The sequence below is a fragment of the Mobula hypostoma genome, chromosome 7 (genome assembly GCF_963921235.1).
Source record: "Mobula hypostoma chromosome 7, sMobHyp1.1, whole genome shotgun sequence".
NCBI lineage: Eukaryota > Metazoa > Chordata > Chondrichthyes > Myliobatiformes > Myliobatidae > Mobula > Mobula hypostoma.
In genome coordinates, this window is record NC_086103.1 from 109794740 (window position 1) to 109810672 (window position 15933).

A 15933-nucleotide genomic window follows, 5' to 3' on the forward strand; every position below is an offset into this window, starting at 1 on the left:
CCCCTTTGTTTCAAGAGCCTGATGGTTGAGGGGTAGTAACTGATCCTGAACCTGGTGGTGTGAGCCCAGGCACCTCTGTACCTTCTTCCTGATGGCAGCAGCGAAAAGAGAGCATGTCGTAGGTGGCGGAGATCCCTGATGATGAATGCCGCTTTCCAGCTCACCATTGAGAGGGCTTTCCATGATGGAGTGCTGTATCCACTACTTTTTGTAGGATATTCAGTTCAAGGGCATTGGTGTTTCCATTCCACTACCTGGTACAGTTCCATACCAGTTGGGCCTATACTCACTGGAGTTTAGAAGAATGGTGTTGGGGGGGGGGGGATCTCATTGAAACTATTGAATATTGAAAGGCCTAGATAGAGTGGATGCGGAGAGGATCTTTCCCATAGTAGGGCAGTTTTGGACCAAAGGATACAGCCTCAAAATAGAGGGATGTGCGTTTATAACAGGAATGAGGAGGAATTTCTTCAGCCAGATGGTGGTGAATCAGTGGAATTCACTGCAAAAGGTGATTGTGGAGACCATATCATTGAGTGTATTTAAAGCTGAGGTTGACAGGTTCTTGATTAGTAAGGGTGTCAAAGATTACAGGGAGAAGGCACAAGAATTGGGTTGGGAGGGTAATAAATCCGTCATGATAGAATGGTGGGGCAGACTCAATGGGCTCTGATACCTAATTTTGTTTATGTCTCATAGAGTCTTATTCTCTTGTGATGTAAAACATAATGTACAAGTATGAAGAGAAGATTGGCTGACTAATGGAAACAAAGGCATGAAATGAAATAAGTCTTTCCTTGTCAAAATGTAATGAGTTCAGGATTGTGCTACACTAGCAAGACCAAGATTTATTTTTCCAACCCTAATTGCCCTTCAGCAGGTGTTGGCGTGCCACAAAATTGGACCACTACAGTCCTTTTGCTGAAGGCATATCCACAATGCAGTTGTGTAGGGAGTTTTTAGATTTAGACTGAGCAACAAAAAAGGTGCATCAATACATTTCCAAGTAACCCATAGGGTTGCACAGTTCCAGTGCATCTGCTGCCCTTACCTCTGGTGCTAAAGGTTACAGATTTAGAAGTCATAGTCATACTTTATTGATCCCGGGGGAAATTGGTTTTCGTTACAGTTGCGCCATAAATAATTAAATAGTAATATGTAAATTATGCCAGGAAATAAGTCCAGGACCAGCTTATTGGCTCAGGGTGTCTGACCCTCCAAGGGAGGAGTTGTAAAGTTTGATGGCCTTCCTTCACAAGTGTGCAGACACATTACAAATACCATTTCAAGTATTGGCATGCTTACTGTCTACAAAATATTTGCTAATTTTTTTTTACTGATGTGGGCATTTGGAATTGATGGTGTAAAACTAAAATTGAAAATTGTTTAATTACGTTTGCTCAATTTAAAGGGCAGGAAATATTTCCACGTGAATACCTTTCACGACATGTTCTCAATTGCAACCAAATTTATTATTGTCCATATGACTGTAAAGAAAAAGAATATTGTTTTCTACCATCTATGCTAAGTCTACAGAGATGCCCTTCTATGCTTTTAAGTTCTATCACCTGTTATCAATAAGTTGGTGAACATATACAGTAGGCCATCTGTTACATATTAAAAAATTCCAGCAAACTTGCATGCCACATAAGACACACTGGTTACAAAACTGCTCTGCACTGCTCAGCTGTGAGGTGCAAGGGCATAAGTAACAAACATGAACATGTTTGGCATGAACCATCTCGAGCACTGCATTTTGTACAAAAGAGTTGAATTCAAAAACTCCCACATATGTATGGAGAACAGCAAAATATTCTGTCAATCCTATCGTTCAGCTAACTTGACACCAATGGTACGAAACTAGACATCACCAATACAGCTAATGTACGTTCAACTCACACAGGACCAGCAGTTAGCCGTAGGAATGCCACCAGTGCACCGTCCCATTCAACTTAGTCCCATTCAAACAAACACACGTTATTTAAGGATTGTGCATATTCTGGTGACTGGCACCTTATAAAATTAATTGTGGAGACTTTTCAAACAGCATCTTCACTCTGTCCTCAACAAGTAGAATTTCCTGGTGGCCAACTATTTTAATTCCACTTCCCATTCCCATTCTGATATGTCAGTGTATGGCCTTCTCTACTGACATGATGAGGGCACTCTCAGGTTGGAGGAGCAACACTTCATATTCCATCTGGGTAGCTTCCAACCTGACAGCATGAACATCGATTTTGAGCTTCTGGTAATTAATCCTCCCTCCCCCTTCTCTTTTTTTCCATTCCCATTCTGGTCCCCCTCTTGTCCCTTTCTCTTCTCCTCACCTGCCCCTCACTTCCCTCTAGTACGCCTCCTGCTTCCCTTTCTCCCATGGTCCAGCCTCCTCTTCTATCAGATTTCTTTTTCCTCAGCCCTTTGCATTTTCCACCTATTACCTCCTAGCTTCTATATTCATCCCCCTCCCCATCCACCTACCTACCCCATCACCTAGCCTCACCTATCACCTGCCAGCTTGATCTCCTTCCCCTCCCCCGACTTTATTCTGGCTTCATCTCCCTTCCTTCCAGTCCACATGAACGGTCTCGGCTTGAAGCGTTGACTGCTTATTTCTCTCCAGAAATGCTGCCCAACCTGCTGAGTTCCTCTGGCATTTTGGGTGTGTTTCAAACAGCAATTAAATTCTCTTGATGTCCAACACATAATCTATCCTTTAACAACGCAAAGCAGATACAGGCGTCTCCCGCTTTTCGAACGTTCGCTTTATGAAACTTCACTGTTACGAAAGACCTACATTAGCACCCTGTATTCGCTAACAGAAGGTTTTTTCACTGTTACGAAAAAAGCAGCGCGCGAAAAATGGTGGCATGCGAAAAAAAAAGCAGCGCGCGCCCCGAGCAGCCAAGTTTCTCCCCCGGAACTGCATTCTAGTCGCCATTGCTTAAATACGTGCTTTATATTGTGTGCAGTTTTGGTCCCCTAATCTGAGGAAAGACATCTTTGCCATAGAGGGAGTACAAAGAAGGTTCACCAGATTGATTCCTGGGATGGCAGGTCTTTCATATGAAGAAAGACTGGATGAACTGGGCTTGTACTCGTTGGAATTTAGAAGATTGAGGGGGGATCTGATTGAAACGTATAAGATCCTAAAGGGATTGGACAGGCTAGATGCGGGAAGATTGTTCCCGATGTTGGGGAGGTCCAGAACGAGGGGTCACAGTTTGAGGATAGAGGGGAAGCCTTTTAGGACCGAGATTAGGAAAAACTTCTTCACACAGAGAGTGGTGAATCTGTGGAATTCTCTGCCACAGCAAACTGTTGAGGCCAGTTCATTAGCTATGTTTAAAAGGAAGTTAGATATGGCCCTTGTGGCTACAGGGGTCAGGGGGTATGGAGGGAAGGCTGGGTTCTGAGTTGGATGATCAGCCATGATCATAATAAATGGCGGTGCAGGCTCGAAGGGCCGAATGGCCTACTCCTGCACCTATTTTCTATGTTTCTATGTTTCTATCTCGATTTATTTTGTGCATCCGTTAGTAAGATGAGCTCGAAGGTATCGGAAAAGCCTACAAGAGCTCGTAAGGGTGTTTCACTTAGCGTAAAACTAGACATCATTAAGCATTTTGATCATGGTGAACAAAGTAAGGACATTGTCCGCGCATTGAACCTGCCTGCATCCACCATTCGCACTATTTATACGCAGAGAGAAAAAATCTTGAAAGCTGCCGATGTTACTGTTGGTTCTGCTCGTAGCAAAGTGGTCTCTCTTAGTTGGCATCCAATAGTGGATAAAATGGAGAGTCTATTGCTTGCAACACACATCAAAGTTGCTGGTGAACGCAGCAGGCCAGGCATCTCTAGGAAGAGGTACAGTTGTTTCAGGCCGAGACCCTCGTCAGGACTAACTGAAGGAAGAGTTAGTAAGAGTCTATTGCTTGAGTGGATTGATGGGTGTACAAAACACAGTGTTCCTTTAAGTTATTTTATACTTAAGGAGCAATCAGTCAGTCTTTTTAATGAGCTGAAACAGAAAGCACTGGCCGATGGTGATGAAAGTATTGCGAAAGTGGAATTTAAAAGTAGTCACGGGTGGTTTGATCCGTTTCTGAGGCGAGGACAGCTTCATAGTTTAACGTTTACTGGACAAAGTGCTTTGGCTGATACTGAAGCTGCTGAAAGGTTCCCAGCAGAACAGCAGAACTGAAGAAAATAGTTACAGAAGGTGGTTATTCGTATATGCAAGTGTTTAACTGTGACGAAACTGCAATTTATTGGAAAAAAATTGCCGAGTAAGACTTTTATTTCGAAAGAAGAAAAGCAGGCTAAGGGAAACAAGGAAACGAAGGACAGATTTACCCTAATGCCTATTATTAACGCCACTAAGCCTCTACTAGTGTACCATTCAGAAAATCCAAGGGCACTTAAAGGCGTTGATAAGAAAACACTTCCTGTTGTGTTCCGTTCGCGTCCAAGCAGTTGGAACACCCAAGTGCTTTTTTCTGAGTACATGAGCAGATACGTTAGTCCTTTTGTTGAAAAATACTGTAGAGAAAATAACCTCGATAATAGGTGTCTTGTGATTGTCGATAATTGTGCTGCTCATCCACCTGACATTACCAAGTATGGCAGGAACATTTGTGTTGTGTTCTTACCACCGAATACGACATCGTTGCTGCAGCCGTGTGACCAAGGCCTAATAGCCACAATTAATGCTTACTATACGCAAAATGTGATGCGTTTTATTGTAAGTGCTATTGACAGAGAGGGCAACTCTGAAGCATCATTGCGAGAGATCTGGAAAGACAACAGTAAAAAACTGGCAATCGCCAACATTGGAGATGCTCTCGATAGGCTAACAGTCTCGATGGGAAATGGCGTTTGGAGGAAACTATGCCCCGAAGCAGTGAACGATTTTAAAGGCTTCGAACCATCAACAATAAATACGACAATAGAGAGCTTGGCTAAGGAGGCTGGGTTTGTGGAAGTTGACAAAGATGATGTTGAAGAGGTTTTGGCATCCCATGACCAAGAATTGACAGATGAAGAGCTGATGCAATTCCAAGAGGAAAGGATAACAATCGAAACTGAACGCAGTAGCGAAAATGAAGTCGTCCAGGGACTGAACGTGAAGCAGTTGCGTGAGATTTTCGCTGCGATTGACAGCGCTGTAATGATTGCAGAAAAGTATGACTTTAATTTTGAAAGGGCACGTAGGTTTAGGGCAGGTTTACAGGATGTTTTGAGTGCTTACAAAGAACTGTATGATCTAAAAATGCGCGAGGCTCAGCAGTCAGTATACTGTCGTTTTTCAAGCCTTGCGCATCAGCCACAGCATACGACGAACCTCAACCTTCGACATCGAGGCAAGCAGACATAGAAGAAGATGACCTGGCTGCCCTATTGGAAATAGACTACGATGAGATGACACCCCAGTCTCCTCTACCTCCCACCACCCCAGTTTCCGATGACTCAGCCTAACACACCATCCCAATTCCCATAATTGAAACTACACTGTACATACATTACTTCTACTTTATATAGGTCGTGTATTTTTGTATTATTTAGTATGATTTGTTATTTGGTATGATTTGGCAGCCTCATAGCTTAAAGGTTACTGGAGAGAGTGCTTCCGCCAACAGCGCCTGCGCCGACAGTGCTTCTGCCAAGTGCTTCTGCCGAGAGTGCATGCGTGAGATTTTCGCTGCGCTAGACTGTGCTTCAATGATTGCAAAAAGTATTTCTACTTTATATAGGCTGTGTATTTATCATATCATTCCTGCTTTTACTATATGTTACTGTTATTTTAGGTTTTATGTGTAATTTGGCATGATTTGGTAGGTTATTTTTTGGGTCTGGAAACGCCCAAAAATTTTTCCCATATTAATAAATGGTAATTGCTTCTTCACTTTAAATAAATAACGGATGGGGTACGAGGGGGAGGTAGGGCATTAGCGGAAGTTTGACAAGTCAATGTTCATGCCATCAGGTTGGAGGCTACCCAGACGGAATATAAGATGTTGTTCCTCCAACCTGAGTGTGGCTTCATCTTTACAGTAGAGGAGGCTGTGGTTAGACATATCAGAATGGGAATGGGACGTGGAATTAAAATGTGTGGTGTGACGCCAAACCAAGCTATCGGACGATTGATGCTAATGAGAGAGATAAGAGAGACAATGGAGAAACATTCAAAATGCTAATAAGAGAGGAGAGAGGGATTAACGGAAAAGAAACACAATTCAGAATATTGACAGACCGGTTGCTTTGAACCTGAACTGTTTGAAGTTTGATGGACAGGTGATACCCCAGCAGGGGGATAAAAAGAGCAGGTTTGTTAAGGCACGGGACATCTCGAGACCACGAGACCCTGGAAAGAGTGGTGTGCCCCACAAGTGGTGGGAGTTTGGAGGTCCAGTTTGCGGGAACCGACCATAGGCTCACAAGGTGTAAAGGTACAATCGGTGGGAACCTGGTGTGTGTGTCCGCCCTTGCCTGGGTGCCGGGTTCACCGCGGAAGAACGATCGTATCCGGAATGGAGGGGTCACAGTCGGTGACAACAGCGGGATAGAAGACATCAAAGGTCTGCCTGAACCAAATTACATCCCCCCCCTCCAACGGTACAACAGCGATTACTGCGAACTGCCCTAAGCTGAAATGAACTCTGTGTCACTGTAAGACTGATCATTTTACCCCTAGACTGCGAAAGAGCTTGATTGATTCCTATTACCCTAGTTCTGTGTATAGGTGTGTATTATCATTGCTAACCTGTTACAGTTAGATCCTTACGATTAGAGCACTGTATTATTTGTTTCTTCAATAAAACTTTACTAGTTTAGTAATCCAGACTCCAACAAATGTTCCATTTCTGCTGGTTTGGCAACCCAGTTACGGGGTATGTAACAGTGGCCACTGGGAGATCCTGCTTTCTCTGGCGGACAGAGCATAGATGTTCAGCCTCACCAGTGCTCCTGCTGTTTTCCAAACCCTGATCAATGACGTACTGAGGGACTTTATCGATCAGTTCGTATGTTTACCTTGACGATATCCTGATATTTTCTAGCAGCCCCCAAAAACACGTCCTCCAGAGACTGTGGGAAAACCAGTAATTTGCAAAGGCAGAGAAATGTGAGTTCCACATTCCTTCGGTCAGCTTCCTAGGCTATATCATTGAAAGCCAGCAGGTAAAAGCAGACCCCGAGAAGATCCAGGCAGTGGAGGAATGGACTAGACCCACGACACGCAAACAACTTCAACCATTCCTGGAAACAACAGGAATTCTGCAGATGCTGGAAATTCAAGCAACACACATCAAAGTTGCTGGTGAACGCAGCAGGCCAAGCAGCATCTGTAGGAAGAGGTGCAGTCGACATTTCAGGCCGAGACCCTCTGTCAGGACTAACTGAAGGAAGAGTGAGTAAGGGATTTGAAAGTTGGAGGGGGAGGGGGAGATCCAAAATGATAGGAGAAGACAGGAGGGGGAGGGATGGAGCCAAGAGCTGGACAGGTGATAGGCAAAAGGGGATACGAGAGGATCATGGGACAGGAGGTCCGGGAAGAAAGACAAGGGGGGGGGACCCAGAGGATGGGCAAGAGGTATATTCAGAGGGACAGAGGGAGAAAAAGGAGAGTGAGAGAAAGAATGTGTGCATAAAAATGAGTAACAGATGGGGTACGAGGGAGAGGTGGGGCCTTAGCGGAAGTTAGAGAAGTTGATGTTCATGCCATCAGGTTGGAGGCTACCCAGACGGAATATAAGGTGTTATTCCTCCAACCTGAGTGTGGCTTCATCTTTACAGTAGAGGAGGCCGTGGATAGACATGTCAGAATGGGAATGGGATGTGGAATTAAAGTGTGTGGCCACTGGGAGATCCTGCTTTCTCTGGCGGACAGAGCGTAGATGTTCAGCAAAGCGGTCTCCCAGTCTGCGTCGGGTCTCGCCAATATATAAAAGGCCACATCGGGAGCACCGGACGCAGTATATCACCCCAGTCGACTCACCGGTGAAGTGTTGCCTCACCTGGAAGGACTGTTTGGGGCCCTGAATGGTGGTAAGGGAGGAAGTGTAAGGGCATGTGTAGCACTTGTTCCACTTACACAGATAAGTGCCAGGAGGGAGATCAGTGGGGAGGGATGGGGGGGACAAATGGACAAGGGAGTTGTGTAGGGAGCGATCCCTGCAGAATGCAGAGAGAGGGGGGGAGGGAAAGATGTGCTTAGTGGTGGGATCCCGTTGGAGGTGGCCGAAGTTACGGAGAATAATATGTTGGACCCGGAGGCTGGTGGGGTGGTAGGTGAGGACAAGGGGAACCCTATTCCTAGTGGGGTGGTGGGAGGATGGAGTGAGAGCAGATGTACGTGAAATGGGGGAGATACGTTTAAGAGCAGATTTGATAGTGGAGGAAGGGAAGCCCCTTTCTTTAAAAAAGGAAGACATCTCCCTCGTCCTAGAATGAAAAGCCTCATCCTGAGAGCAGATGCGGTGGAGATGGAGGAATTGCGAGAAGGGGATGGCGTTTTTGCAAGAGACAGGGTGAGAAGAGGAATAGTCCAGATAGCTGTGAGAGTCAGTAGGCTTATAGTAAACATCAGTGGATAAGCTGTCTCCAGAGACAGAGACAGAAAGATCTAGAAAGGGGAGGGAGGTGTCGGAAATGGACCAGGTAAACTTGAGGGCAGGGTGAAACCCCATTCCTGGGGTTTGCAAACTTCTACCGCAGATTCATCAGAGTCTGCAGTCGAGTGGCGGCCCGGCTTACCCAGCTTACCTCGCCTACCAGACCGTTTTGCTGGGACTCCGAAGCGGACTCAGCATTCACCGACCTGAATAGGCATTTCACCACCGCTCCCATCCCGTCAATTCATCGTTGAGGTGGACGCCTCTGACTCCAGAGTAGGAGCGGTCCTATCCCAACGGTCAATTTCGGACAAAAAGCTTCACCCCTGAGCCTTCTACTCTCGCCAACACGCGGAATTACGACATGGGGAATCGGGAAATGCTGGCGGTCAAACTAGCACTGGAAGAATGAAGGCACTGGTTGGAGGGGGCAGAATACCTGTTTGTGGTGTGGACTGATCATAAGAACCTGGGGTATATTCAGACCGCCAAACCATTGAACTCCCACCGGGCTCTTTGGGCATTGTTTTTTGGAGGGTTCAAGTTCACCCTCACGTACCGTCCTGGATCCGAGAACAGGAAGCCGGACGTGCTATCCTGCCAGCATGACTCCAAGGATGACACCTCCAGTCCCGAGACTATCCTCCCACCATCCTGTGATCAGAGTAATCGGACACTGGCTCTCCTGAGGAAGCACTTTTGGTGGCCGTCGATGGAGATGGATACCCATTCTTATGTCTCGGCTTGTTCTGTCTGTGCCCGGGGAAAGGTCTCTCATCGACCTCCTGCGGGTCTACTTCGTCCTCTACCTGTCCCTTGTCAAGACATCGCCCCATACTTCGTCACCAGTCTACCCCCTTCCCGCAGAAACATCACTATCCTCACTGTGGTAGATAGATTCTCCAAGGTGGTGCACTTTGTGGCCCTCTCTAAACTCCCTTCCTCTCAAGAAACTGCTGATCTTCTCGTCCACCACGTCTTCCGCCTCCATGGAATCCCCGCGGACATCGTCTCTGATCGAGGTCCTCAGTTCGTCTCACAAGCATGGAAGGCCTTCTGTCAAGCCTTAGGTGCATCGGTCAGCCTTCTTCCAGCCCCAGATGAACGGGCAGACGGAACGGGTCAACCAAGACCTTGAGGCTACGCTACGTTGTGTAGCAGCAAACAAGCCATCAACCTGGCGCAATCACCTCCCATGGGTTGAGTACGCCCACAACTCTCTGGAGAGCTCTGCCATTGGGAGGTCTCCGTTCAAGTGCTCCCTTGGGTACCAACCCCCGTTGTTCCCCACGCAAGAAGAGGAGATTGCGGTACCGTCGGTTCAGGACCATATCGATCGGTGCCTTAAGATTTGGGAGGAGACATGCACGGCCCTACTCAGATCAACAAATTGAAATAAGAAGACAGCCAACCGACACAGGACTCTGGCGCTGGAGTACCAACCTGGGTAGATGGTGTGGCTTTCCTCCAAGGACATCCCACTCAAAAACGAACATAGGAAACTCGCCCCTCGCTTCCTGGGACCATTCAAGGTTGGAAGGGTTATCAATCCCACAGTGGTCTGCCTAAAGCTGCCTAGATCCATGCGCATCCACCCAACCTTTCATGTGTCTCAGTTAAAGCCAGTTTCCGTCAGCCCTTTGTGTCCCCCAGCTGAGACTCCCCCACCTACCCATATCAACAACAACCATCCGGCACACACCATCCGACGACTACTAGATGTGCGCCGTCGGGGCAGGGGTTTCCAATACCTAGTGGACTGGGAAGGGTACGGACCAGAAGAGCGTTCCTGGGTCCCCCGCTCCTTCATCCTAGACCCTTCCCTCATCCAGGACTTTCATTGGGACTATCCAGACAGGCCTGGAGGATCACCTGGAGACTTCCGTTGAGGGGGGATACTGTCATGGTCCCTTCTGGCAATCCTCCACCTTGCTATTTACCACAGGAATTGGGCCTCAATCACCTCATTTAATTTCCAACCATGCCCAGGTTCCACTAACTACACACACCTGCTTCCCATCAGAAAATGCAGGATAAAGACCCTATGATCACAACAAGGAGCTGCCAGTTCGTTGGTCGACTCATGTAGGAGTAACCTCGTTCCATGGTTCTTAGGACTATCAGTTCTAAGTCTAGCATTGTTCCTGAATTTGCTACTAAAACCAAGACTCCAGGTACAGCCTCTCTTAGACACCAATTCCACGCTCGCTACGACCATAACGCCTCCCGACTCAGCCTCCGCGCCCATGTTCAGCACTTGGGTTCGTTCCACCGCCACGTTCTTGCAATATAAGGGCAGTAGGCAGGAGGGAACTTCACTACCTGAAGGTTCAGCTCTAAGTGAAATACCATACTGATTTGGAAATATAACCACCCTGGAACTCCCTACTCAATAACAATATGGGTATTCCTTCCCCTTCTTCTCAAGGGGAATTTGGATTAGGCAATTAATGCCAGTACTGCAATGGCACCCTTCTAAATAAATAAATGAATAGATTCTCACTTATGACTGTACTGCTCTTTTTCTGTAGCTTTTACACTTTATCCTGCTTTATTATTGTTCTACCTTTTTCTAGCTCAATGCACTGTATAAAAAGAATGCAAAACAATCTTCTCACTGTATCTTGGTACATGTGACAATTAGATATTAATACCAATTTTATTTAGCACTTAGATTTTGGGAGAATTTGAGATTCAACAAAAAAAGAGATTCATCTCTGAACTATATTAGACCTGCATCAAAAGCATCTTATTCCTATACTTTCCATTACAATTTTGCATCAAAATGCTTGGATACTGTTGTAAATGAGTTTTAAATTCTGCACTACTGATTCAAGGGAAGACAGTTTCATGGTATTGCAATATCTTAGAGGAGGTAGTACAGACAAACTAAGAGAAAATTAGGTAAGAATTGCACGTCAAAATTTTAAAGGTTTTATATAGAGCACTGGTATCAGTTCAACTGCATTTCAGTTGGACGTCACCAGTAGCAAGGGATCCTCAATATGACAATTAACAAAAAAGAATTACAGAAGACAAATGCTGTAAACATCTAATTGCTAAGACATCAAACTAAATACTCAATTCCGTAGGTATTGCTTCATTAGTTGCAATCAGCAATGATCTCTCCATAAGTTGCAACCAACAATATTAAGTGTTCTATATCAGAGTAACACTAAAGAACAAACAAACCCTGTTTAGTGAGTGGATTTTCAGAAGATGTGTAGAGGAAGCCACCACAACCTGGAAAAGCTAGAGGCACAAGAAATACTGCAAACTGCATTAAAGTGATCAAGTGATTCAGAGAAATATCAAAACCTGCACTGCTACCACAGAACAAATTTCATGATAATAAGTTAGTGATATAAATTGGATTCTGAAAGAATTTTGTGAAAATGAACCTGAGAACTCAACGCTTTATTGATGAACAATGAGAATGCATTTGATAATCTTTCGTATTTATTGCAGGAGTTGACTAGTTTCAAAGAATCAAATCCATATGCGGACACTCTAGATGAACACATCCCAATGAAGAAATGTGTGTTTTATGATAATAGTGTTAATAACACAAAGTGAAAAACTGCTGAAATACTCATCAAAATTGAATGAAAATTGTGAAGGCCACAGCATGCAAACAAAAAAATAGAAGTGATGTCAACCAGAGGAGAAGTACAATCACTATATTAAGATCAACAATATGTTACTAACACAAACTGCCAAGTTCAAGCATCACATACAAAAGAACAGATAGAACAATATAGGTGAGATGTGCAAGGGCAAACCAAATAATAAGCCAAATGTTAACAAACTGGTATTATCATTCAATACCTACCAATCTAAAAGGAAATGAGTAAAAATCAAAATGAAGCTTCTGAGGATATTAAGACGAAACATAAAACAAGAAATATCATCGGACGATCCACAGATACCTGACTTCCTACATTCTAGCTGGTGATTATAAATAAGACATTTGATGAGGATGAAGAGGAATGCCATCTCACAAAAATAGCAAAGTGACAGAAATGGGCAGGAGAGCACATAGGCCTGCAGATCAATGGTGAGACAACATCACAGGCACTATATAAAGAATGTCCGACCCTGCAGCTAGAAACCAAAAGGCCAAAGAGGAGATAGACAGAGACTTCACAAGATAAGTATTAAAGAATGGATGATACATTTATGAGAGTAAATGGAAATCAAGGCACAGAGATCTGAGCCCACAGATAGAATTTTGACACATTCAGTTTATATAAGGGCATTGTGGAAATGGTGGTCGAGGTATAAAGGATTTTCACTACAGCAAAAGGTTCTAATGATAATATAAGTTCTTCCAGACAAATTTAGATCCTTTTTTTTCATGATAATTTATCACTACAGGAAGCTTAGATAAAAATTATCAAGCTCAAAAATGCAACGAGAAAGTGCATCCTAGACTTCCATTCATCCACAATATCGCATCACTATGAAAATCAACTTAAATTTATCAGATTTAACATGTAATCTAATTCACGCGAGGATTAGAAGAAACACCAAATTTGTCTCAGTACTAGAGGACATGAAAGGACGAATTTGATTTGGTACTCTAAAAGTGTTGGCCTTCCCGTTAAGGTACAATTTTATTTATTAGTATCAGACCAATGGTAATCTGCCGGAATGAAATTCTTCAGTCCGAAATCTTAACTGGGGCTTTTTGGAGATGTTAATCAAATTGCTTAGTATTGACAGAATGTTCTGTTTTTATCCCAATCTCATCTAAATCAGTTTTCCCCAAATCAAGCCTGAGAGATCCATAAACAGTTTTTTTGTGATTTCCAATATATTACAACAAATAACCAAAAAAATTGCCTTTAAGCAAGAGGATGTCATTCTGAGCTATGCTTTGCCATGGTTCTTAGTCTAGGTAGTTACCTCCATCTAGTTTTTGAATTGAAACTTGGTACATTTCATCACATTACTGAGAGTTCAAAGAAGAATTTTGGGATTAGAATTCATAATCTTCTTGGTTAATGTCTGCCACTATGCAATATTGCCTTTCAAGAAAATCTATGAATCTCAAAAAGGGAAACCTTATATGAACTAAAAAATGTGTAATCAAGCAACTAATTCATATTTTGTACAACGTGCCTTAATGGCCATCACCCAGTGGCTCTAACACCCACCACCATGAGATGCTTCAAAACAGAGATTATGCCACAAATCCACACAGTTCCACAGCCGGTGACATCTCTCTGACTTTACAGTCATCCCTGGAGCACCTAGCACCTACGTCAGATGCCTAGTTACTACATTAGCACCTTCAGTACCATGATCCCAAGCAACTCAACAACAAATTCCAAGAATAGCACTCGGCACTCCTTTCGGAGCTGGATCCTTGACTTCTGATTCACAAATTACAACCAGTAACACTTACGCCATTATTATCCTCAACTAGTGATCCACAAGACTGCATCCTTAGTCCCTACTTTACTCCCAATATAGTGATGACCGTGTAGCCGGATACTGCTCTAACTCCAATGATACATTTGCAGATGACACCATTGTGGTGGGCCAGACCTTTCAGAAAGAGTCAGAGTACAGGAAGGAGAGCCCAGTAACGTGGTGCCATGATAATAACCTTTTCCTCAATGTCAGCAAAACAAAAGAGCTGATCATTGACTTCAGGAAGCAGAGTATGTGCCCCTGTACGTGTCAATGGAGTACAGGTAGAGATGGCTGAAAGCTTCAAGTTCCTAGGTGTAAACATCACCAATAGTTTCTTCTGATCCAGCCACACAGAGACTATGGCCAAGAAACTCCACTAGCACCTCTACCTCCTCAGAAACTTCGGCATCTCCCTACTGACCCTCACCAATTTTTACAAATACATCATGGAAAACACCCAGATGCTTGGAATAGCAACTGCTCTACTGAAAACTGCATGAAACTGCACAGAGTTGTGGATATAGCTCAGTCCATCACAAAACCAGCCTCCCCTCCATGAATTCTGTCTACACTTCTGACCGCTTCAGGAAAGGAGCTCGCATGGTCAAAAACTCCTCCTACCCAGAAAATGCTCTCTTCTACCCCCTTCCATCAATCTGAAGATACAAAACATTGAAAACAAGCACAATGGGATTAAAGGACAGCTTCTATGTTATAAGGCTCTTAAATTGGCCTCTCATACAATAAAGAAGAATTCTTGACCTCACACTCTAACTCACCGTGGCCCTAGCAACTTATTGTCTAACTGCACTGCACGTTCTGTAATGTTTCTTCTCACATACATTTTGCATTTTATTATTGTTCTTCACATTGTACTGCCTCGATGTACTTCTATTATGAAATGATCCACCTGGATGGCATACAAAGAAAGTTTTTCACTTTACCTTGAATCACATAATAATAATAAACAAATTACTGACATAATAACAAGAGAAATTGCGCAAAAAAGTCATTTAGTCCCTTCCACTGCACTGTATTCAATTAGGTCACAGCAGACCTTCAGAGCCATTTCCTGAACTGATCCTGTCTGGTTAGACTGGACAACAAGTGCCTTTTTCTAAAGGTGGAAATAGCTAATACGAGAAAGCGTCATTTTAAGGTGATTGGAGCAAAGTATAGGAGAGGGATGTCAGGTAGGTTTTTTTTAAACACAGAAAGTGGTGGGTGCGTGGAACATGATGCCAGTGTAGTGGCAGAGGCAGATACATTAGGGACACTTAAAAGGCTTTTAGATAGACACATAGATGACAGAAAATAGACGGTTTTGTGGAAGGAAAGTGTCAGGTTGATCTGAGAGTAGGTTAAAAGGTTGACACAACATTGTGAGCTGACGGACCTGTACTGTATTGCTCTATGTATTAACATTGTGTATTGCAGGCTGCTGAACAAGTTGTCATCAAATAGTAAAAATATGCTCAATTTTCAAAGAATTAAATGTGACATACTTATCCTCAAAAGTCAGACATAGAAATTGTCAGCAATGTTCTGGATTTTGCAAATGTGCAGACAAGAATTTTTGCATTAAAAATCAACAAAGTACCTCGTTTCTGTGCACCAAATGTTACACCAATCTGAGCAAACAGGTCAGGATTTTCATATTTGTCTTCATTTGCTTTTATCCAGAAACAGTTCTCCGGCATTTCAACTGGTCTGATCTGTGGGAACAAATGATAAGTGAACATGGACTCTTAAAATATCAGACTAAGACGTGTTTGAATTCTATTTAAATTATTTCATTCTTTCAAACTGAACAACTTAAATTACTGATTGAAAGCTGGAAGTTCAACACGGATAGAAATTTAAGCTGTGAAAGGCATCATGCCACTTGTGTTACCAGATG

The 15933-nt window shown here is 43.8% G+C and overlaps 1 protein-coding gene across 1 annotated transcript in view; it reads right to left on the reverse strand.

Annotated features, from left to right (window-relative positions):
- LOC134349446 (protein diaphanous homolog 3-like) overlaps nt 1-15933 on the reverse strand; it is a 576191-nt gene that overhangs the window by 353978 nt on the left and 206280 nt on the right. Inside the window, exon 17 of the mRNA XM_063053764.1 lies at nt 15634-15748. Within this exon, the coding sequence (XP_062909834.1) occupies nt 15634-15748 (115 nt within the window). The remainder of the gene's footprint in view (nt 1-15633; nt 15749-15933) is intronic.